Source organism: Platalea leucorodia (genome assembly GCF_965183815.1).
Source record: "Platalea leucorodia genome assembly, chromosome: 13".
Classification (NCBI taxonomy): domain Eukaryota; kingdom Metazoa; phylum Chordata; class Aves; order Pelecaniformes; family Threskiornithidae; genus Platalea; species Platalea leucorodia.
The window spans coordinates 16,223,334-16,246,623 of record NC_138835.1 but is presented as its reverse complement, the minus strand read 5'-3'; the positions used below and the strand labels follow the sequence as shown (position 1 = coordinate 16,246,623).

The following is a 23,290-nucleotide window of genomic DNA, read 5'->3' as shown; positions in this document are numbered from 1 at the left end:
CCTGGGGTCGTGGGAAAGCTCGTCCCATGCCTGGAGACTGGTGGGAAAGGGGCTTTAGACCGAGGGGATGGAGCAAGAGCGTGTTGGAAGAAGCTGCCTGCTGGGAGGGAAGAGGAGCAGCACAAGCGTGGGCAGGTACCTTTGCCTTACAGCTGGAGAAGCCCTCACCCTGTGCCCGCAGCACGCCCTGCCGGGGCAGGACCCTGGGCACGCAGCATCCCGCCGTTCCTGGGCCGTGGGAGGCAGGCAGGGAGCGGAGCCCAGATGTGCAGGGGATGCAGCCCACATCTGTCCCTGTACAGGTGGCCCTGGGGACTGAACTGAAGCTCTGGTGCAGGGGCTGACCCCTGTGCCGGCGCTTTGCGTGGCTCCCATCTCACCGGGGCCGTTTCCCTGCCTTCACCTCCTCTCTCTTGCGTTTAACCCGCAGTTCTCCCGTGCCCAGGACCCGCGGCACCGCGGCAATGTCTCTGCCGGGGAGCAGACGCTCGTCCACTGGATCACGAAGGTGAATATGCTTCGGCCTCTGGCCCCTGGGACCAGGCACCGGTGCCTGCCCGGCACTTCTCCCGGCTGGCAGCAGGGAGGGAACCATCCCCACCTACACCACAAGCTGCCACTTTGCAGCACGAACCCCCCAGCCCGGCTTTTCGGGGGGTTGCATGTCGCTGCCCGCCGCACAGCGCTTCCCCGTCCGTGCATGCAGCCCCCCGAGCGCTGCACCCCCCGTCCCTCTCTGTCCGTCTCTGCCGCAGCCAGGACCAACCCCTCTGTCCGTCCAGGCAAAGGCAGGCGGTGGCGGAGGGCCCTGGCCCCGGGCAGCGGCACAGGCCGCTGGGGTTGGGGTGCTGAAGCTAGGAGGTGTGTTAGCCCTTGAAAAGCCTCTCCTTGGGCTGCAGTGATAAAGAGCAAGAGGGAAAAAGAGAAAAAAAAAAATTATCCCCCTCCAGATGTCTCCATGACATGGGCTGCCGTTATTTAGGCACCGGCTGCCACCGGCAGCATGGGCAGATCTGCCCACGCCTGGGTGCTGAGCTGGCAGCGGGGTGGCTCGAGCTCTGCCAGGGCCATGCTCCCGGGGGGTCCCACGGGGCTCCTGGTCCTCAGGGTGCAGGGATGCCACGCCGGCATCCAGGGATGCCACGCCGGGGTGGGGGGAGCGGGTGGGCAGCCCCCCAGCCCTGCCTTTGCACCCGTCACAGTGTCCGTGCCATTTTGATCCCTGCTGTTTGTTTTGTCCTTTTGTCTTGTGTGTTCTCGGTGTGGTGGTTGGCAGTCGCGGGGTTTATGGACGGAGTGGCTTTGCCTCCTTCTTTAAGTCTTCAGCGCCCTCAGCCACTCGGCCTGAGACACAGCCTCTTCTCCCTGCCTCCAGGCGCCCCTCGCCCCCCGGGAGGGACACCTACGGCACCTCCTCGCTGAGCAGCAGCAGCAATTCTGGCTCCTGCAAGGGCAGCGACAGCAGCCCCACCCCAAGGTAACCCATCACCCGTGGCCCCAGGGCGGCTGCCGGGTGCCCCCGGGCAGGGGGGAGCAGCACCCGTGCTGCCGGTGCCGGTGCCCAACGGGGACAGGAGCGCAGGGGCCGGCGGAGCGAGGCTGTGCGTTTGGCGGCTGGGGGAGCCGGAGCCGGCAGAGCCGCTGGTGTGTCTCGCAAAGACCCCCACCATCTTCCTCCAAACCTCTCTGCCACCGTTGTCATGTCTTCTCCCTCCCCGTCCCCCCGCCTGCCAGCCCAGCACCCCGTCCCCTTCCCTCCCATCCTGCTGTGGCTGTGGCTTGCACGCTGCACGCGTCCCTCCCGCTGCTCCCGCACTCCGAGGAGCACCCTGGGTCCTCCGGGACCAAGGGCACGGTGGACAAGAGCTTCATTTCCATCCCCTCGTGCTGCCCGGCAGAGGTCTGGCAAGAGCAGGTGGCAGCCTGGCTTCTCAGTGGGGAGCTCCCGGTGTGCTCAGGGCATAAACCCAACCGGGCACCGAGCTGCGGGACAGGCACCGGCCCCAGCCGCGTGGGCACAGCAGCCTGCGCCGGCATTTCGGGCCATCCAGGCTGGGCTCCTCCTGCCTGTCCCCAGTCACCTCCCAGCTCCCAGAAGTGGCATCAAATCTGGGAGGATTTGAGGGGCCTGAGGGTAACGTGGGAGCAGAGCCCGCGCACGCCGCAGCAGGGAGCAGTGGCCGTCCTGCTGCCACGGGGCGTTGCAAGGCCGCGGTCCTGCCTGGCTGCTCCTAACGCGCTGCTTATGGCTCTGGCTGGAGGCTGTTGGTGCTGCTGGGCTGCTGCCACCGCGCACGGGGGTTTTGGGCTGCCCTGCTGCCGTGCACAGAGAGAACCCGCCACCCTGCTGTGATGCACAGGGGTTTTGGGCTGCCCTGCTGCCATGCAGGAGCGTCTGGTGCTGCGTGCCACTCTCTGCCTGCCTCCCAGCCCAGACACACAGCCCCGTCCCCTGTCCCCGGTCAGCCCCTGCTCTCCACGCTGCCCTGGGCTTTGGGCCAGAGACGTCACCTCGTCCGCCCCGGCGGCGGCACGAGGAGGGTCCGGACGTGCCGCTGTCCCAGCCCGGAGCAGATGCCAGATGCCCCAGCTTGCTCCCCGCTGGCAGGATGGCTGCCAGCTCCAGCCCCGCTCCAGCCCGATCCCTGCCATCACACATCTTCCGCCTCCATCTCTGATGGGGCTGAGCCCACCCTGGGGCCTCCGTCCGCGTCTGCCATTCCCCAGAAAGCTCGCTCTGGGCACGCGGAGACCTCGGCGCCCGCCTGCTCCCAGCTCTGCTCATGCACCCATTGCCCCGACGTAGCCCACAGCTCTGCAGCGAGCTCAGCAACTGCGGGCAGCACCAGCGGGTTCGGGAGCTGCACCCACCCTCCTGCCAGTGGCAGAGCACCCTGGGACACCCACTCTGCCCCTCCGGCCCACAGGGCTCCTTCGGGGTGTGCTACAGGGCTGCACGCCCCAGAGAGGAGGCGTCTCCCTTGGGGTCCCTCTGCCGAGCCCACGCCAGCACCGGCGAGTGGGTGATGGCCGTGTCCCCACAGGCGCTCGGCCAAGTACAACCTCTGCAGCGACAACCATGGGATAAAGCCGCCGACGCCGGAGCAGTACCTGACGCCCCTGCAGCAGAAGGAGGTCTGCATCAGGCACCTGAAAGCTCGCCTGAAGGACACGCAGGAGCGGCTGCAGGACAGGTGAGCGCGGGGGCAGCGGGCGCAGACCACCCTGGCACGGGAGCTGCTGGGAAGGGTCCCGGCACCAGCCACCACTGCCTGCGGTGGCAGCTCCCATAGGGCACTGGTCTTTCTGGGGGGTTCTCGGCTCCCACCGCCGCGTCTTGTCCTCGGGCTCGTGCCCAGGCAGCAGGTTCATGGCGTTGCAGGCACACAGGCATCTGGCATTGCTGCCTGTCCAACCGGGGAGCCATGGATTCGGGGGCCGCGGAGCCCGTACGTCCCACCTGCAGTGGCTGCACTCTCCCCTGTGCCCCCAGTTAAGTCTCTGCCACGCTTTTTCTGAATTTCAGCGTCAGAGAGTGGCTAATCCCCATCTGCTCCTCTTGGGCTTAGGCACGTCCTCGCCGGCGTGCCAGCTGCTATGTGCCCGGCCGGGGCACCTGCCCGTCCCCCTGCAGCCCTGGGCTCTGCATCCCCTCCAGGAAGGGGCCGAGCATCGCTCCCGAGGGTCCCTGAGCATCGTCCCGAGGGTTCCCGAGCCCCTGGATCCATCCGTGGGTCCCAGCCGCGGGTGTTACTGAGTGATCTGGCTCCAACTCAGTGCCGGGCACACGAGGACAGGGCTGGCTCCGCAGCCCCCTCAGCGCCGCGGCCGTGGCTTCCCCGTCTGTTGCAGGGATGCTGAGATCGAGGACCTGAAGACGCAGCTGTCGCGGATGCAGGAGGACTGGATCGAGGAGGAGTGCCACCGCGTGGAGGCCCAGCTGGCGCTGAAGGAGGCCCGCAAGGAGATCAAGCAGCTGAAGCAGGTCATCGACACGGTGAAGAACAACCTGCTGGAGAAGGACAAGGGGCTCCAGAAGTATTTCGTGGACATCAACATCCAGAACAAGAAGCTGGAGACGCTGCTGCACAGCATGGAGGTGGCGCAGAACGGGGCGCTGAAGGAGGATGGGGCCGGCGAGTCGGCCGGGGGGTCCCCGGCCCGTTCCCTCACCCGCAGCTCCACCTACACCAAGCTGAGCGACCAGGGGGCCGGGGACCGCAACGTGGGGGGCTCACAGACCATCTCGCTGGACGAGGGGGCCGACAGTGGCTTCGTGGGGGCGGAGGAGGCTCCCGGCCATACGGACCCGCTGGAGGGGGGAGGCGAGCCCGGCGCCCGCCTGCCCCCCAGCTCCACCTACGAGAAGCTGCTGGGGCTGCGGGGCGGCGTGGAGGCCGGGGTGCAGGCCAGCTGCATGCAGGAGCGGGCCATCCAGACGGACTTCGTGCCCTGCCAGCCCGACCTGGACACCATCCTGGAGAAGGTGATGAAGTCCCAGGCTTGCAGCTTAGGCAGCCCCACCTCAGCCTGGGTCTCCGAAATGGAAGACATGGTGCCCGGCCCCGAGCTCTCCAACCCTGGCGGGGCCACGGACCTGCTGGTGGCCGAGCCCGACGGCGCGACAGCGGGTGCCGGCGCCGAGGAGGGTGCCCCCTGCAACCCGGCGGTGCGGCAGCCCCCCAGCGCCAGCCCCTCCGTGGCCATCGCCTGCGTGGCAGAGGAGGAGACGATGGAGGTGACCGGCTGCGAGGCCGCCCCCTCCAAGAGCTACTGGAGCCGCCACTTCATCGTGGATCTGCTGGCGGTGGTGGTGCCGGCGGTGCCCACGGTGGCCTGGCTGTGCCGCTCACAGCGCCGGCAGGGCCAACCCATCTACAACATCAGCTCGCTGCTGCGGGGCTGCTGCACCGTGGCCCTCCACTCCATCCGCAGGATGGGCTGTCGCCCCGTCGCCAGCCCCGGGGGCAGCGCCCAGCCCTGACCCCCGCCCCGCTGCCCCCCGACGCCCCCACGGACCCGACCGCTGATTGTAAAGCCCCGGTGTGTCCCCGCTCTCCCGGGGTCCTTCGTCAGCTCCAGCTCGTGACGCAGCTCCGGGGGGTGGGAAGGGGCGAGGGGGGGGCCGTGGGTGTGTGGGGACATGCTGTCCCCCCAGATCCTTTATCCTGGAGGAGGGAAAGGACCGTTGCTGGAAGAGAGGTGCCAAGCGGCGACGCGGGACGTGGCACCAAGCGGCACGCTGCGACCCCCTGCCTGATGGACGCCCCTGCCCGGCTGCCGCTGCGGTGCCTCCGGCTGTGGGGGGCTGCACCCCACCGGGCGGGCTCTCCCTTCGTTGCACTCGCTTGTCGGTTGTCTGTGCCCTGCCCCGCAGCCAGCCCTGCCGCGGGTGGGCGACGGCGGGGAGCCGCTCGGCAGCGGGGAGAGCCAGGGGGGCCGCAGCGGGACCCCCGGCTGTGTTTCTTGCTCCAGGTGCAGGTTGCACCGTGACAGCAAAGCCTGGCTGCGGGCGGGAGGACGGCGAGAACGCGCCCAGACGCAGGGACCAGCTCTGGACCAGTCTGGGAGGTGGTGGGAGCGCACAGTGCGCCTTCGCCCCAGCCTGCTGATCCGCTTCGGTGTCCGTCCTCCTCCCTCCGGCGGGACGGTGCCCTGGCCGGGCCCTGCTCAGCCGCTCTTCAAGCCGCTCCCCGCACCGGGATGGAACCGGGTTGTGGCTCCCGCACCACCGAGCGAGGCCGAGCGGCCCCGGGGGAGCCTCGGTCCCTCCCTCCCTTTGCTTTGCACTATATTAACTTTTTTTTTTTTGTACAGACTGAAGCCCTGGTGTTGGGGGGCCGAGCGGAGCGGAGAAACCCCCAGCCCTGGCTCTGGCTGCCGTGGAGCGGGACCACGGGCTCTCGGGGTTTCGGCAGCGGCGATGCCGGCGATCCTGCCCTGTGGATGCCTTTGCCGGGAGGCAGCGAGGCAGTGCGGGCAGGGCCATGCAGGCAGAGCCATGCAGGCAGAGCCGAGCGCCTTTGCCCACCCCGGCCCAGCCGAATCCCCACTTTGCTGGTGACCTCCAGAAAAATGCCTTTTTTGGGGTTTTTTTTTTTTTTTGAAAAGTAAAGACAGCAAGGATTGCTCAGCAGGGCTGGCGAGGCGCGAGACTCGGGGCTCCCCCGGGCACGCGGCGCTCCCGCCCCACGAATGTCTGTGGCTTCTTCGTGACTTGAACTAACGGTGTTTCCCCCCGCCACCCTGCTCCGCCACCCATGGGTGCCGCCGGCCGGGCGCCCTGGGAGCCGGCGATGCTCCACGCGCCGGCATCCACCGGTCCCTGCGCGGGCACACACCGCATCCCGCATCCCCGGCGCTTCCCCGCATCCCCTGGCCGGCGGCTGGGGCATGGGGCAGCAGCTCTGCCCGCGCTGGGGGCGGCGGAGGCAGCGGCAGCCGCCGGCACAGCACCGGTGCCGGGTGAAGTATGTGGGGAGGAACGGCAGCGAGGCAGCCGGGGCGGCCGATGTAAGCGGAGCTAGGATATACACCTCTTGTGCAATGTATTTGTGGATCTGTGTACACGTCTGTTAGACTATCCAAAGCTTTGCCAAGAAATAAATGTAACGATTATATTTGAAAGACAAATCTATATAATATATTTTTTAAATACAGAACTGAAAAAGCTGTAACCCCCCTTTTCTTGTTTCCCCTGTCCTGTACTCGCTGTCTGTGGTGGATAATAAACGTCGCTGGGTCTGTGTCTGCTTTGGCTGGAGCCGGCCTTTGGCATCTGCCCGCGGGGCGCTGGCCCGAGCAGGGACGCGGGGACCCCGGCACGGGGGGAGGGACGCGCCCCATCCATGCGGAGGAGAGGGAGGAGAGGGCCGGGGGGACGTGGGGGCCATCGCAGGCTGGCGGTCCCCCCGTGCCCCCCTACAGCCACCAGCCTCCAGAGGGACGGGGGTTTTGTGCTAAAACTGCTTCTTTTGGGGACGCTGCGGCGGGGCCTTCAGTGGCCCCTCCAGGCTTCCAGGAGCGTGCGCAGGCTTGGCCGCGGGGGCTGCCCGCGCCGGCGTCCGCCCCCCGGGATGGCGGCGGTCGCGTCAGAGGTCAGGGATGGAGTGGTCCATGGCCGACTTCACCAGCCCCGCCGAGAGCCTGGGCACAGGGACGGGTGCTCAGCGGGGGGAGCCCGGGGGCCCCGTGGGGACCCCGTGGGGCCGCAGCAGGGTGGGGGTGGGCGCTGCGGCCCCGCAGCCTCACCGTTTGACCATGTGCTCGTAGATCACAGCGGGGATGATGGTCAGCGTGACCACGTTCCCGGCCCCTGCCAGCACCTCCGTGAGCTGCTTGTCCTGCAGGAGAGAGCGGGTGGGTCCCCTGGGGTGCCCAGCTCTGCCCTCCGTCCCGTGGCAGATCCGTACGGATCCCCCAGCCGGATCCTGGGCACCCTCGGGCGCGTTTTGCACCGCCGGTTGTGCACAGCCCCTACCTTCATGCCGATGACGTTCTGGCCGTTCACCTCGCAGATGTAGTGGTGGGTGAGGAGGCCGTTGCGGGCAGCAGAGCTGTCCTTGGCCAGCGACACAATTTTCCCCTTCTTGACCACGACGCCGACGTGGCCGGTGCTGTCCTTGTGCACGGTGACGGTGCGCTGGAAAGGCCTACGGGGAGAGCGCGGTCAGCACCAGCCCCGCCGCCGGCATCGCCTGCCCTCCCGCCTGCTCACCTGTCCCGCACCACCATGACGATTTTCTCCGGGGACGCCTTCTTCAGCACCCGCTGCGCCTTGTCGCTGCTCCAGCCTGTGCAGTTCTTGCCGTCGATCTGCAGGATCTGGTCACCAAAGCGCAGCCCCACCAGCGCCGCCGGCGAGTTGGCCTTCACCAGCTGCACGAAGATGCCCTGGGGATGCGGGGGGAGCAATGGCACGGGGACCGGGCAGCCGTGCCGTGCGCCATGCTATACCATGGCACGCTGCGCCATGCTGCACCATGGCATGCTGCACCCTGCTGTGCTGCACCGTGGCATGCCGTGCCATTTAATGCCACGCGTTGCCATGCCATGCTGCACCGTGCCCTATCACCCTGTGCGTTACTGTCATACTTGTGCCACGCTGTGCCCTGCCCTGCCATGCAACGTCATGGCATGCTGCACCGTGCCCTGCCACGCCACGGTGACCCACGCCGTGCCGTGCCATGCCATGCCGCACCGTGCCGTGCACGGCCCCGTGCCAACCCAGCCTCCTCACCTGATCAACGTTTTTCAGCTGCAGCCCCGTCTTGCCCCGCTCGTCCTTGCAGAGGTGGATCTCCCGCACACCCGGCTTGATCTCTGCCCGGCGCAGCCCCGCGTTGTTCCCGCTCAGGGGGGCGACCAGCTGGCCCGGGGCCGGCCCGGCGGGCGTCAGCGCCTGCGGTGGAGCCGGGGGTCAGCGGGGCCACTGCGGCCATGGGGCCCTGTGCACATCAGCCCTCGGGGGGATGCTGCATCCCTTCCCCGGGCAGGATGCGGCCCCGGAGGGACCCCATCCCCGGCAGCGATGCTGCGGCACAGGGCGAGTCCTGCGCAGGGCAGGCGAGAGCCGCCAGCCCAGACACCTACGGTGCTGCCTTCCGGGAGCAGGTTCTTCTGGATCTCTTCGCTGGAGAGCGCGAGCCCCATGTAGTTCTCCAGCTCAGCCAGGTTGGGGTACAGCATGGGCGGCGCTGCGGGACACACCGAGGGCGGCCTCAGCTCCAGGGTCCCCCACTCACGGCCATTGCCTCCCCCTGGGAGCCCCTGGGGACCATGGGCCAGCAACCGGCACAAAGGACACGGCAGGGGATGGGGCCAGGGGAAAGAAACCCCTCAATCCCATCCCCTACCCAGGCACCGAGCTGGGGGGTCTCAGCTGAGCCCCTCACCACAGTGAGCATCGCTCCCCTGTCCCCAGACACCCCCTCCACAGGGAGAGCTGATCGCAACCTGCGTTACCGGTGCCCGAGACGAGCTTCGGCTTCTCCGTGACCACCGTCGTGGCGGGGGTCCTCACCCCGGCAGCTGCCTGCGCCTGCCAAGGGACGGGGTTTGCTCGAGGGACCCCACAGGGACCCATTGGGGTCTGCTCACCCCCCCGTAACGCTGCTGCGCTGGCACTGACCTGCAAGATCTGGTGGCCCTTCATGTCCTCCAGGGAGGGGTAGAGCGTTGCCATCGCTGCTGCTGCGGCCGTGCCTGGGGACGGGGACAGGGCGGTTCAGGGACGGGGCGCCTCTCCCCGAGCATCCCTCCTGGCTCGCATGCCTGGCTCCGTGTGCCGGAGATGGGCTGTCACCCCGGGCCTCCGGCGTGACTCAGGGCTGTGTCACCGGGGCCACCGCCTCCGCCACTTCCCGGCAGCTGGGACAGGGACGGCTGCGTGCCGGGCACGGGCACCCCAGGCATTGCTTGGCTGGTGGCAGGTCCTGCTCCCCGCGCCCGCCCGCCCTCCCGGTGGGGCCATTCCAGCATCGCCCAGCCAGGGGAGAAACGCTGGCACGGGTTGCCCAGAGAGGTGGGAGCTGCCCCATCCCTGGAAACATCCAAGGCCAGGCTGGATGGGGCTCTGAGCAAGCTGATCCGGTTGTAGATGTCCCTGCCCATGGCAGAGGGATGGACTGGGTGGCCTTTAAAGGTCCCTTCCATCCCACAGCACTCTGTGATTCTATGGGAGTGGGATGTCCCATGGGAAGAGCCCGTCTGATCGCTCCTCACTGCCTTTAAACCCCATCAGTCCCCCAATGCACCCCGCGTTGTGCCCATGGCGCAGCCGTGCCACCCTGCCCTGCAGCACCCTGTACCCCAAAACGCACCACCCGAACCTCAGCGCATAGGGGCCAAATCCAGACCCAGCTCCAAGCCCCGTGGGAAGCGGGCAGGGTCCTGCGCGCAGCCCGGGGACCGCAGCATCCCCCCGCCCGGCAGCGGCATCCCTGGCTGGGTGAGACCCCCAGCTCCCCCGGACTCACCTGCCAACAGCTCCCGGCTCCTGCGAGCCCTCTGCCCGGCCCGGGCGTTTATAGCCGTGCCCTGCCCAGGGAGGGGCCAGGCAGCCTCAGCTGACTGCCACCCCCGCAGGTAGGGCACAGGTGAGGAAGAGGAAGGTGAAGCCAAAGCTGCACAGGGCCCTGGCACTGCAGGGATGGGGATGGGGACAGGGATTGGGGTGGCTTTCTGTAGGTTCGGGCATCCTGGGGGAGCAGGGATGGGGCTGTGCTCCCCCCCAGCCACCACGGTGGCCACCCCCCTCCCACTGCATCGCCACCCCCAGGTGCCACCACCGGCACCGGCACCAGCACACAGCTTGGCCCCACCACAGCCCTTGTGCCCCAGCCTGGGCCACCGGTATCCCAGATCGGGGACCGAGGGTGCTGCCGGGGGGTGAAGCGGGGTGCCCTGCCGTGAGCAGCCCCGCGTGGGCGGCCGGCTCCTGCTGACGCCTCGCTGCCCAGGCGCGTGGGGCTGACGCAGCCGTGACCGGGACACCACGTCCCGCACCCTTCCCACCGTCACCGGTGGCCCCGGGGCACGCGCCAGGCGTGACGGCCCCGTGGGAGTCCCGCGCCGCAGGTGGAAAACCTGAGCGAGCGCAGAGTTCGCCTGAGTCAGGGCACGGGGCGGACCCGGGCGTCCCGCTGCCATGGGACATCACCGCGTCACCCAGGGATCCAGCCTTCCAGCACCCACCTGTGCCGTCCCGCTGCCAGCACCGGGGATGCCATGGGCCACCGTGTCCCCAGCAGCCGGGCAGCGGGGTCCTGCTGGCACCCAGCTGGGCCCGGAGCCGGTGGCACCAGCCCAGGACCTCGCCGGCACCGGGCCAGCCCCGCCGCGGAGCAGCAGCCGGGCACGTCCCAGCTCCCTGCGCCTCCGCTCCTGCCTGCCAGGCCAGGAGGAAGCGTTTTATTTACTGGTGTTATTTTTAGCCCGACGGTGCCCGGCTGCCTCGGCCAGCCCGGGACGAGAGCAGCTCCCCTGCTAATAAACACGGCCAGGAGCCGGGGCAGGAGGAGACGTCCTACAGCAGCCAGAGAAGGATGGTTCCCAGGGGGGCTGTGCCTGCCCCGAAACCCTCATCCCCGCCGAACCGCAGCTGGAAGGACCCGCACCCCGTCTGCACGTGTGGGTGCTGCGGGAGCCGCAGGGGGGGTCTGCGTGCCCAGGGCGGGGGGCAGCCGCTGGCCCCAGGGGCACCGCGCTCCCCGCACCCTCCCACCGGCCCGGACTTGGCTCCAGCCAGAAGCCACGGCACTGCCTGGCACCGGTTAATAATTAAAGCAAAAAGCTTTGCAGGAAGAGAAACCCAAGCTCGCCTCGAGTTTCCGCCTAGAAGCGGTTGCAGCAAAGGGCAGAGAGTGATGCTGGGAGCAGCTCCCCGCTCTGCTTAATTGAGTAGCAATTAAGGGCAGTGCTCCTATCTGCACAGCGTGGCCCCGACCCCGCACAACCCTGTGTTCCCAAACGGGGTGCTGGGGCACCCAGCCCGGAGCCCCACGGCTGCTGCTCCCTTCAGCGCCTTCCCCAGCCTCCCCAGACCCCCCATTAAATGCAAACTTTGCTCCCAACAAACCCGCTCAGGAGCCGGGACTCGACATGTTATCGATCACAGCCACGTTATTGATCGCGGCAAACGGAGCAAAGGCCGATTGCAGAGGAGTCCGGCGCTGGCACACAGCGGTGCCGGCTCAGAGCGGTGCCCGAGCAGCACCTACACCGTCCAACGTCCAAGCTGCAGCAGCAAAGACCAGAAGCAGGGGCTCAGGGAGCCCCGCCGGCGCGGTGGGGGATCACTAAGAAAGGCACCGAAAAAAACCCAAAGAGGCTTTTCAGGTCCACGGTGATCTGGCCTGCAAATACCGGCTGCTGGATGTGCCGTGTCCAGCCTCCGAAGAGGACCAAAATAAATACAGAGAGGTATCGACATGCCCCAGAGCTGGCAGGACCCCGGGAGCACACACCTGCGTGCCCGTCGTGCTCCCAGTCCAGACTGAGCCGCAGGCACAACGGTGAGATGCTGTGAGGGCAACGCTTAACGGGTTATGGTAAGGCAATTAATTATGCAAATTCCAGTAGGCCACCGTCACCTTCCCACAGAGCCCAGCGAGCCCCAGGCGTCCCTCTGCGCTCCCAGGGCCAAGGCCAAGCACCCGAGCCTCACCCCAAAGCAAGGCAGCACAGCCAGAGGCCGGCCCTTCCTGCTGCCACAGCACCCTGCCAGCCTGGCACGGCACGCTGGCATGGCACCCACAGCAGCCCGTGAGCCCGGCACGGCACCCACAGCAGCCTGTGCCCAGCATGGCACCCTGGCACGGCACCCACAGCACCCTGCCAGCCCGGCACGGCACCCTGGCATGGCACCCACAGCACCCTGTGAGCCCAGCACGGCACCCACAGCAGCCCATGAGCCTGGCACGGCACCCACAGCACCTTGTGAGCACGGCACGGCACCCACAGCAGCCCGTGCCCAGCATGGCACCCACAGCACCCGGTGAGCCCGGCACGGCACCCACAGCACCCCGCAAGCCCGGCACGGCACCCGCTGTGCTGAGCAACAGACAGGTGAGGGAAAAACCTCCAAGACACAGGGTTGAGAAAAGCCAGCATAAAGCGTTTTTATTGCAATAATAAAACTTGATACCTTTATGCGGTGGAGAAGGAAGTGAACGGCGGCAATTTCTCTTACCAAATCACTAGGCAGGGCGGAGGGAGGGGGCAGATAGGACAGCAGCGGGGGAAGCTATGCATCCTATGAGACCAGAGAAGCGGCGATGACCAGCATCAGGTGTCAGGAGAGAACGGTCAGGTGCGCTCAGACCGGGGACAGCCGGGGTCTGATGCCTCCTTCCCAGGGGGGCAGAGCGGGGACGGGGGTGTTTTCTTTGAGCTGACTCCCCACCGGCCCCGCCACCCCCCTGTGGACAGCACCTTACGTTTGCCTGCTGTTTTCCTTTTTCTTTAAAGAAAGCTCAATGTAAGCTACTGAATTTTCAGGGTGTGGTGGAGCTCTGATGGAAACCCAGCTCCCTAAATCCAAAAGCGGGCTGGGGGGGGAAGGAAGGTCCACCGTGAGATGGCAGAGCGAAGCAGGGGCCGAGCAGCCCCCCCTTCCCGGGAGCAAACCCACGGTGCCCGCAGCCCCGGGGAGCAGGGAAAGGACACGCCGCTGCCTCGCCGCCCCGGTTCCAGGCAGGGTACCTACACACAATCCTAGCGCTACTTTGCTCTCCGCATCCATTCAGCCTCGACAGCCTCACTCTGCTATGGCTTTTGCAGCAGCAGCAATTTCTGGTTTGAAAACACCGTAGAGATCTGCACCAAAACGAGTAACTAACAGGTTTCCTTTTGTTCAAATGACTCCTATCTAAGGTCAGCCCATCTGCGTGCTACTGGTAAAACGTAGTCTACACCTGGAACAAAAATAAGATTAAGAACTTGACCCAAAAAGAGTTGAGGTTTACGGCGTATAGTTTAAAAAGACATAAAAACACGATACAAGGAGGAAGAGTCAGACGCAAAGCTTAGTGACCAAAGGCATTCAATCAAGGTGTAAGGTTATACAATGAGTGTAGTGGACTATCAGGAAAAGCTCCATACAAAGTCATGTGCACTCTTCTTGAAGCTGAGATTCCGGATTCCTCCATGTGCCAAACCTGCTGGGAGAGAGGAGAGGCAGCGTGACAAGGCCGCCCGCCCGCCCGCTGCCTGCGGAGGAAACCCGGCAGAGGAGGGAGCATGCTCATGAAACGGCCGTGGCCATCGCACTGCAAACCGCGCCGGTTGCTCAAAGTAGAAATCAAGCCCTGAATACGCGGGGGGAGCACAGCCCCATCCTGCCTGCACCGCGGGACCCACGCACACCAGAGCACAGCCCCGTCCTGCCTGCACCGCGGGACCCACGCACCCCAGAGCACAGCCCCGTCCTGCCTGCACCGCGGGACCCACACACCCCTGTCCTGCCTGCACTGCGGGACCCACACACACCCCATCCTGCCTGCACCACGGGACCCACACACACCCCATCCTGCCTGCACCGCGGGACCCACGCACCCCTGTCCTGCCTGCGCCGCGGGACCCACACACACCCCGTCCTGCCTGCACCGCGGGACCCACGCACCCCAGAGCACAGCCCCGTCCTGCCTGCACCGCGGGACCCACACACACCCCATCCTGCCTGCACCGCAGGACCCACACACCCCCCGTCCTGCCTGCACCGCGGGACCCACACACCCCCCGTCCTGCCTGCACCGCGGGACCCACACACCCCCCCGTCCTGCCTGCACCGCGGGACCCACACACCCCCCGTCCTGCCTGCACCGCGGGACCCACGCACCCCTGTCCTGCCTGCACCGCGGGACCCACGCACCCCTGTCCTGCCTGCACCGCGGGACCTACACACCCCCCGTCCTGCCTGCACCGCAGGACCCACGTGCCCCAGAGCACAGCCCCGTCCTGCCTGCACCACGGGACCCACACACACCCCATCCTGCCTGCACTGTGGGACCCACACAGCCCTGTCCTGCCTGCACCGTGGGACCCACACAGCCCCATCCTGCCTGCACTGTGGGACCCACACAGCCCTGTCCTGCCTGCACCACGGGACCCACACACACCCCGTCCTGCCTGCACTGTGGGACCCACACAGCCCTGTCCTGCCTGCACCGCGGGACCCACACACACCCCGTCCTGCCTGCACTGTGGGACCCACACAGCCCTGTCCTGCCTGCACCGCGGGACCCACACACCCCTGTCCTGCCTGCACCGTGGGACCCACACACCCCTGTCCTGCCTGCACCGTGGGACCCACACACCCCTGTCCTGCCTGCACCGCGGGACCCACACGCCCCAGAGCGCAGCCCCGTCCTGCCTGCACTGCTGGGCCCGTGCACCAGCAGCAAGAGAGGCAGGAGGGGGAGCAGGCAGCTGAGCCCCGCGGTGCAGCGACACAACACGAGGAACCCAAGGCATGGTCAGCCAGGACCACAACCCCTCCACGGCATGAACCCGCTCTGCCCGGCTGGGAGCTTTCCGCGCACCACCGTGGTGATCCCCAGCTCACCCAGCCTCCTGGGAGCAACTTTACCCACAGCCAGAAACCTGCCCCCTCCTTCTCATAGCCCCCACGGCCATAGCCTCCATCCCCCCTCCCCACACAAGCCTGAGACAGAAGATGGGGGCCCCCAAGCCACAGCGGTCCCTGCGGGCAGCTGCCCCTCCTTACCCGAGGACAGGGTGCTGGGGTAGGTCATTCCAATTTCATGAGCTCCACGTCAAAAATTAGAGTGGCGTTCGGTGGGATGATCCCTGGGTGGCCAGTGGAGCCGTAGGCGTAATCTGGGGAGATGGTCATCTTTGCCCGCTGACCAACGCTCATCTGGGGGCAGGGGAAGGAACACAGCGATGTCAGGAGATGGGCACAATCACCGGGCAAGTGACAGCAAGAGGGGCATAGACCTGTCCCCAGGGGGGACACAGACCTGTCCCCATTCCTTTCCCTACACTGGGCAAGAGCAAGGGCCCCGGCTGGACAAACTGGAGGGGACAGAAGAGGAATGGGAAGAACATCAGAAGGGAAAGGCAGGCAGCACGGGCTGGAAAAGGAGCGGGGCTCGAGATACCCTTCATACAAGTGTTTTCCAGGACAGGCAGGGAGTGCCAGGCCATTCCCTACAGGCACCGGCACCCTCGTGCTGCGTCCCCAGCGGCACAGGGAGCCGAAGCCGTGCCGTGCCCACCAGCCCTCCCTCCGCGTGGGCCTCGCAGCCCGGGAGCCGTCTCCGCTCGGAGCGGGAGGCCCGAGCGCTCCCCGCCGCGTTCGTTCAGAGCTGACTCAGTAGAGAAATGTCAGCGCTGAGTCACCGACGTGCCGTAGGTGTTCCCGGGGCCCGGCCCTGGCTCCGCTCCTGCCATCTGGCAGGTGGCAATGCAGAAGGTGATATTCACACCCACGCCTCCCAGCGCCGAGGGGGCGGAGGGGTGGAAAACACAGGGGAATAAAATAAAATAAAAAAAAAAAAAAAGAAATAGAGAACGAGCTGCACACAGTGATTTCTGCCCACGCTGCAGCTCCCCAGGCGCACGGCTCTGCGCAGCCCTGCATGGGAGACCGCGAGGCGGAGAAGCACCGGGCACCTGAGCGACTCCTTCCTCCCAGCCGCGGATCACCTCCTGCTTGCCCATCACGAACTTGAACGGCTTGTTCCTGTCGCGGGAGGAATCAAACTTCTTCCCATCCTCCAGCATACCTGGGGAGAGAGGGAGGGAGACGATGGTGACACAGGGACAGAGCCACACGTGCCTGCGTGAAACAGGCTGTGACCTGGCAGCCTGAGCGGGTGACAGTCACCCCTGGGAGAGCTCACACGGCCCTGAGTCAAAGATGTTTCCCAGCTCAGCCTTCTTTCCCCTGGGGAAACACCTGCATGGGGCAGCCCGGAGGGGGAAAACCCCCCCAGGGCATCATCCAGCCTGGCAGGAGCAGCCCTGGGGCAGGGCAGGATTGTTCCTGCTCCTGGCTGCTTCGACCCAGAGAGCAGCAGTCCTCTGTGCTGGGACCGAGGACAGACGAGGGGAGTAGATGGAGGGGTGGGAAACCTTCCCCACCTCGCAGCACCGCTGCCAGCCATTTAGCAGGCAGCAGGATCAGGCACGGCGCTTCCCATCCCACCAGCAAACACACCTCCCGCTCCTTGCCACGGGCAGGCTTCCATCCTTGGGCACCCAAAACAGAGTCAGGGCTCCGGCACGCCATCTCGGCTGCTGCCAGCCTCCAGCCCTCCCCGTGCCCAGCTGCATCCCGCTGATCTTCAGCCAAATCATTCCTGCACCCAGGAACGACGACAGAGAGGCGGCACCAAGCACCGGACACATGTGCCCAGGGCAGCCCTCGTTCCCCCGGCACATGCTGCACGGCGAGGGCTGAGCCAGGCTGATATCCCCAGGGCTAAATATAACTCCCGAACATGAGCAAAGGAGGAATTTCCTCCACTCCCTTGCTCCCTGCCTGACCTTCTTGGGGAATCTCGGAGCTGGAGCTGCCTTATAGGAGCAGCAACTCCGCCGGCTGGCGGAGTTGCTGCTCCTATAAGGCAGCTCCAGCTCCATATTAACAGAGCCAGCACCCCATGCGATACAAGCAATAACAAACCCTCCTGCAAATGCTCCTCACTTCTTCACTGCCCCAAAACCCTTTTTTCTTGGCTGGAAACAGCTCTATAGTTTTGCAAAACCAAACTTGTCCAGCAACGCATGGGGCAGAGTGATTTCCCTTCACCCGGGCACTGCCCACGGGCAAGAGAAAATGCATCTGTGCAAAAGATGAGTCAGGGCATTTCAGCCCCGGTTCACGCCGTGACGGCAGCCAGAGCGAGCGGCACGCAGACAGGGGCAGTCCTGGTGATGGGAGGCACATAGGAAAAAATACATCACCTTTGCAGGGGCAACAAGCACCAAAACCTCTGGGCTGCAGGGGACGGGGGCCAGCAGCCCCACGTTTCAGTCAGGGAGTGGAATTAAGCTTTTAATTACAGAGAAAGGAAAATTCCCCCCTCCAGGGCTCTGAGCATCAGCACCAGCTCAGCCGGTCAGGCCACAGCCCTGGACTTCAGAATAGTAAATCTGGAGTTTTCTCCTTTCCTCCTTCCAGGATAAACTTCTTGTTGCTGAACCTGCTTCCAGCTCCATCTGGCACCGCTCCCCGCTCCTGTCCGCTGGCCTTCCTCCCGCCCGGCGGGGACGCTGGCAGGAGGGACACGGGGCAGGCCATGCCGGCTGGCACAGGCAGCGCCGCTTGGCTGTGACACGAGCTGACCCTGAGCTCAGCTCTGAGCCCTCAGGCATCGCAACGAGCTGGGGTGGCTGCAGAAGGACGGAGGGGACAGCTCGTGCCTGCCACCCGCGCACCCGCAGAGGAAAAACCCCGGGGGGCCGTGCAGCACAACCCCCTGCTTCTCACGGCGAACAGGGACCTGCGGGGCGCTGGCGGGGCACCCGCCGCCTGCAGCGCGCGCCCCGTTCAATGCCCCAGCCAGGGGAACACACAGGCACAGGCAGTGGGACAGGAGATGCTGCAGACCTCGCGCAGGAGCGGACAGCGCTGCCCACCCCTGAGCTCACCTGTCCAGATCCTGCCTCGGGAAGCGTTTCGGAGCTGGCAGCACCCTGGCTGCAGGAGAGAAGGGTTAATGGACTAAGCTGGTTGCAGCAGCCCAGGGGGATCGATCGCTCGGGCTGCCCCCGGCCCAGGAAGGTGCAGGTCGCACACGGGAGCTTGTCCCTGCTCCCGGCACGGGGCTGCCACGCTCCCCCCACCACGCCAGCGGGGAAAACAAAGAGGCTCCGACGCTTCGGAGACAGCATCCTCATCTCAGGCACCTCCTCTGCCCGCGAGGCTCCCGGGAGATTTCTCCAGCCCTGGACAAGTATGAGCAACCATTTCCTCATCCCTGCCATCCCTGCGCAAGGAGATAACAGGGTCTTGAAGCTATTGCAGAGGAAAAGCATCCTCTGGCAAAAGCCGCTGCCCCAGCAGAGCCCCAGGCGCAGCAGCCAGCCCCCAGCAGGGCTCCCGGCTGGCCACCACCAGTCCCATGGAGGTGGGTTTTGGGGACCCGCCTGCCCCAGCTCCCACCCTGAAAGATGTGACCCCCCCCCCCCCCCAAGATCTCAGCTGGGCTATACGGACACCTTGGGGTCTCAGGAGAACCGCTGCGAGGAAGAGCACGGAGCCCTGTGGCCGGGGCTGCAGCAGTCACGGGACGGAGCGGGGGGCTCTGCAGAGCAGCCCCAGCTCCGGACGGGCGGGCAGCACGGCCCTGCCAGGTCTCTGCCACACTTGGCAGGCGGCAGCCGGGAGACGCCGGCTGCAACGTGCGACTTGGCTCCGGTCCCTCCTGGGCGGGCAGAGGTGGCGGAGAGCGGCGCTGGAGCAGGCAGGCAGAGGCAGCCCCTGAGCTCAACCTGCAGGTTTGGGGTTTGCTGGGGGATTCGGAGCCCCACCTGTGCCCCCTCCATCCCCTCCGGCCTGGGGTGCCGATCCTCGGCACGGCCGCTGCCCAGGGGCTCCTGCGTGGAGAGATCGGAGCAGCGGGGCACTTCTGCTCCAGCCGGAGGAAGGGGCAGGATGGGAAACCCTTCCCGAAAGCTCTGGGATACTCGGCATGCTCCGACCCCCTGCACCAGGACAGGAGGTTAAATCCTGCCTCCAGCCTCTGCCAGATGCTTTAGATCCCAGGGCCCGAGCTGCCTGCCCCAGCGCTTCCCATCACCCAGCCCACCCCCCTCGCCACCCGCAGCTGGATGCGGAGGGGGCTCTGCCCACCGTTCGCCGCGGCCTGGCAGGAGAGAGGACCCCCAGCGCAGGCAGGGACGGGGCGCTTCAGGAGAAGGCGCTGAGCTCCCACAACCCCCCCTGCCCGGCCGTCGCACGCCTCGGTAGGAAACGTCTCGCAACCGCAGCGGGTTTGCTGCTGCTGCGTGAGCGTGGCAGCACCCAGACGCAGCGGGGAGAGCGCGGCCGCGCCAGGTGCCGCGCAGACAACAGGAAGAGCCGGCAGCCGAGGCTGCGCCCAGCCTGCGCGGCACCGCGCGGGTGCTGGGGAAGGACGGCGGTGTCCCCTCTGCGCTACCCTGCCAGGGAAAAACAGTTTTCTCAAGCATCCCTCTGCTCCGAGCCCACCGCCCTCCCAGACACAACAGGCTGGGTGAGCTTTGCCGCTCAGGCAAAGCCGTTTTGCCAAGCCGACCCAGGCTCGCTCCTGTCACGGCACTCCCCGGCACGACCACGGGCCCCCGTTTCCCCTCCAGAAGCGCGGCGGGGCGGCTGCGGTCTCCCCACGCTCTCCGCAGCCCCTGTGCGCTCAGACAGCAGCTTGCACCAGCTCTCTTCACCCCGCAGCCCGCTGCCGGGGAGCGCGACACCCAGCCCCGGCAGCGCTCTGGGGCACCGTGGGAGCCCCCGCCGCGCCAGCCCAGCATCCCGCTCTGCCCTGGCTCCCGCCCCGGCAGCCAGACCCAGGGGGGCTCAGGTCTGCTGGCCCCCAACCCACACCCCCCTCCCCATTGACTCCCTCCTAGACAGCCCTCCCGCCCCACACCAGTTGCTGTGAGCAGTCCCGACCACATTGGGGTACTTCATCCTTGATTTAGTTTCTTTAAGAGCCCTTTGTAGCCGATTTCACATCAAAGGCCGTTTCGGACGCCCCGCCGCGCGAACTCTCCAGCCGCGCTCCCCCTGCTCCCCGCGGGCGCGACCTCCCGCAAAGAGCGGGGACCCGGGACCGAAGGAGGGGGAAAGGGTCCAGTTCCCCCAGCTCCCCCCACGCGCCTCCACCTCCGCAATCCCAGCGCAAGCACCAGCGTCTCCCAAGCAGGCGGCCCAGGGATGCTCCGCTCTCCACCCCAGCGCTGCCCTCCCGCACCGGGGCCGTCTGTCTGTCTGTCCCTCGCCCCTGGGATGAAATGGCCGCTCTTGGCGGGGCCAGGCCCCAGGCAGCAGGGGTTTGGGCACAAGCAGGAGCAGCGGCAGGCGCCGGACGGCCAACGGCGCCGGCTCCCCATGCTCCCTCACCCTTGGGTCACCGGGTTTTTTTCCAAAATGGTTTTTAACCGAATCACTGCGCATCCATAACCCAGCGCAGGGGAGAGCTGATCGCCGCACGCCCGTCGCTGCACGCCACAGGCTGGATCTCCCCAGCGCCGGCAGGTTTCTGCGCGGGAGCAAAGGGCAGCCGGGGACGGATGCTGCTCCAGGATCGGCCAGCACCGTAACGGGGCCGGGGAATCAAAGGTTTCTAACGTTTCCCGAGAGCCAAGCCCCGCTCTGGCCTCTGGCAGGGCAGGCTGCGGGGAGCCGTGCTGCCGACGCGGGCAGCGTTCAGCAACGAAAACGGCGTCAGGGCCCGAAGGTGTTTGATTTCTGCTGCCTGCTGAGGCGGGGGGGGGCAGAAGCTGCCTGCAGAGGGAACTGGGGGGATAAAGGACAAAAGGAGACAACAATAACAAACAAACAAAAAAGGGAAATTAGAGAACCGCTCCCACGCACAGCGGATCGCTGCTGCTGGGGAGGGCCCGTCGGGAGCAAGTCACCACGCAGCACTTTGCCCGGAGCACCGGGACGTGGGGACGGGAAGCCGGTGACCCACGAGCAGCTCTGCCGGGGCAGGGGGCCAGAGCTGGGAAAAGCGGCAGAGCTCCGGCAGCACGGCGGGAGCGGAGAGACGGCGCTGGGAGCCGGGAGGGCTGGCAAGCGGCAGGGCTGGCCCACCGGGAGCCACTTGACTGCCTGCCAGCCTCCCTTTGTTCTTCCACCGGTGGAGGAAACGGGGCGGCCGGGGAAGACCGAGCCGCTTCCTCTCCCTCCTGACGAGGGGACGGGAAGGATGGGGGAGACGGAGGAGCCGCAGATGGGCTGGATGCCCGCCGAGGCAGGCAGGGCGGCCTGGGCCCCGCTCCGCAGAGAGGGGCACCCTCGGCCCCCCAGCGTGGGCGAGGGGAGGGCGGAAAGCGCTGGGGCGGGAAGGGGAATTGGTTATTAGCAGAAACAGCCACAAATGGGTCGACTCGTTTTTACCCTGGAGCGCAGCGGCCACCCCAACGACTCGGAGCTGTTCGAAGGGTGGCCGAGGGGGAGAAGAGACCCCCGGGGTGACCCCCAAAGCATTTTTCGGGGTCCCACGGTGGGTTTCTTTCCCCCCGAGCTCGCAGGAGGCTGCTGGAGGACACCGTGCAGAGCATGACCCTCCCTGGCTCTCGGGGCAGCCCCTCGTCGACACACTACGCCCGAACCCCAAGCGGGGCACCCTGCGTTACCCACACCGGGGTGCCCTGGCGGGACCCTGCCCCACGCTGTCCAGCCCTAAAGACATCCCGGGGTGGGCCGTGGGTCTGGGTCTGCCCCACGGGCACCCCTGCTGTCACCCCACGGGGGAGAAGGGGCCGGGGCAGCGGGGACCCTGCTCCCACACACCGAACCCCGATGCTCGGGGGGGGGGGGGGGCGACTCGCTGCCAGCCGGGGAGACACGGGTGTCCCGTGGGAGCACCCAGCGTGTGCTGCCCCGGGACCCCCCCGGGCCCCGCTGCCAGCCCCCCGCCCACCCCCGGGGCCGCTTCCCGGTGCGCCCCAAAAAGAGGGCTTGGACACGAGTGGGACACCCCCCCCCCGAGATGGGGCAGGGGGAGGGACGGCTCCCACGGGGACCACCGGGGGCTCCCCACGGGCACAGCCAGGACCCCCGCCCCGGGAAAGCGCTCCTGCCCCCCCCGGCCCCACGGGGCGGCCCGGTTCCCCCGGGGAGCGCCGCGGCCGGGCCGAGGCGGGGTCCCCGCAGGCTGCCGGGGCCCGGGGGTGGGGGGGGGGGGCAGACCCCGGTCCCCCATCGCGCCCCCCGGTCGCCGGGCCGGGCCGGGCCGGGCCGAGGCGAGCCCCCCCCCCCCCCCCCGCAGGCCCCGCGGCGGGCGGCACTCACCCGTGTAGTGCACCACGCAGGTCTGGCCGCGTTTGGGGAACGTCCGTCCTGCGGGGAGACACGCACCGTCAGCCCACCGGGACCCGCACCGGGACCGGAACCGGGATCGGGACCGGCACCGGGCCCGGGAGCGGCCCGGCGGGGAGGGGAGGGGAGGGCGAGGGGAGGGCAGGCCGCTGCTCACCGTCGCCGGGGGCGATGGTCTCCACGTGCACGCCCATGCCGGTGCCGGTGCCGGTGCCGGTGCCGCTCGCGCACCCGCAGCGCCCGCAGCCCGAGGGAGGAGGGGCCACGTGTGCGCAGCCTCGGCCGCCGCGCCGCCATAGAGCCCGCCCGCCCGCCGCCTAGACCGGCCCCGCCCCCGGCCCCGGCCGCCGCCATCTTCCCCGCTCCCCCCCCCCCCCCCAGCCTCCTTCCTGCCCGGCCCCGGCCGCCATCTTGGCACCGCGCCGTTGCCGGGGAAACGCGGGGGCCCCCGCGGGGCGGGAGCGGCGGGGCCGGGCGAGTCGCCCCCGGTCGCCGCGGCCGGGGCCGGGCTCCATCGCCCGGGCACCCACCCTCCCCCCAGGGCTCGGGTCCTCGCAGGCCTTGCCCGTTTCTCCGCCGTTTCTAGGCGCAAGAAGCGCGGGGCCTGGCCGCAGCCAGCCCGCCCAGCCCCGGGTGCGCGGCCCGGCGCAGGCCCGGCGCTGCCGAAGCGGGGCTCCCCGGGACCCCCGAGGGGCCAGCGCACACCGGCCGCACGCCCCAGCCCCAGCCAAGACTTTTAATTATTTCCACCGTTCCCAAAACTAGGCTGTACCGAAACTGAGAGCGTCGGTC

At 67.4% G+C, this 23,290-nt stretch overlaps 3 protein-coding genes across 5 annotated transcripts; 1 reads left to right on the top strand and 2 right to left on the bottom strand.

Moving 5' to 3' along the window:
* Window positions 1-464: 464 nt before the first annotated feature.
* On the top strand, window positions 465-4,984 carry SNPH (syntaphilin; the record flags this gene model as incomplete). Its single annotated transcript, XM_082325639.1, has 4 exons — window positions 465-508; window positions 1,277-1,477; window positions 3,045-3,194; window positions 3,853-4,984. 4 exons carry the CDS (start codon window positions 465-467, stop codon window positions 4,982-4,984), a joined length of 1,527 nt encoding a protein of 508 aa, XP_082181765.1.
* Window positions 4,985-7,091: 2,107 nt separating this feature from the next.
* Window positions 7,092-9,184, bottom strand: SDCBP2 (syndecan binding protein 2; the record flags this gene model as incomplete). 2 transcript variants are annotated; one of them, XM_082325778.1, is made up of 8 exons in its annotated part: window positions 7,092-7,146; window positions 7,252-7,343; window positions 7,481-7,652; window positions 7,718-7,893; window positions 8,240-8,401; window positions 8,593-8,696; window positions 8,965-9,040; window positions 9,131-9,184. In XM_082325778.1, 8 exons carry the CDS (start codon window positions 9,182-9,184, stop codon window positions 7,092-7,094), a joined length of 891 nt encoding a protein of 296 aa, XP_082181904.1. The 2 variants fall into 2 exon arrangements, with proteins under 2 accessions (XP_082181904.1, XP_082181903.1); XM_082325777.1 differs by having other exon boundaries at window positions 8,593-8,724; window positions 8,978-9,040.
* Window positions 9,185-12,595: 3,411 nt separating this feature from the next.
* On the bottom strand, window positions 12,596-22,769 carry FKBP1A (FKBP prolyl isomerase 1A). 2 transcript variants are annotated; one of them, XM_082326005.1, is made up of 5 exons: window positions 22,656-22,769; window positions 22,472-22,519; window positions 16,138-16,250; window positions 15,227-15,379; window positions 12,596-13,661 (listed from the first exon to the last, which is right to left on the bottom strand). In XM_082326005.1, the coding sequence occupies exons 1-4, from the start codon at window positions 22,690-22,692 to the stop codon at window positions 15,251-15,253; spliced, it is 327 nt and encodes a 108-aa protein (XP_082182131.1). In that variant the 5' UTR covers window positions 22,693-22,769; the 3' UTR covers window positions 12,596-13,661; window positions 15,227-15,250. The 2 variants fall into 2 exon arrangements, with proteins under 2 accessions (XP_082182131.1, XP_082182130.1); XM_082326004.1 differs by having other exon boundaries at window positions 12,596-13,658.
* Between the last annotated feature and the right edge of the window lie 521 nt (window positions 22,770-23,290).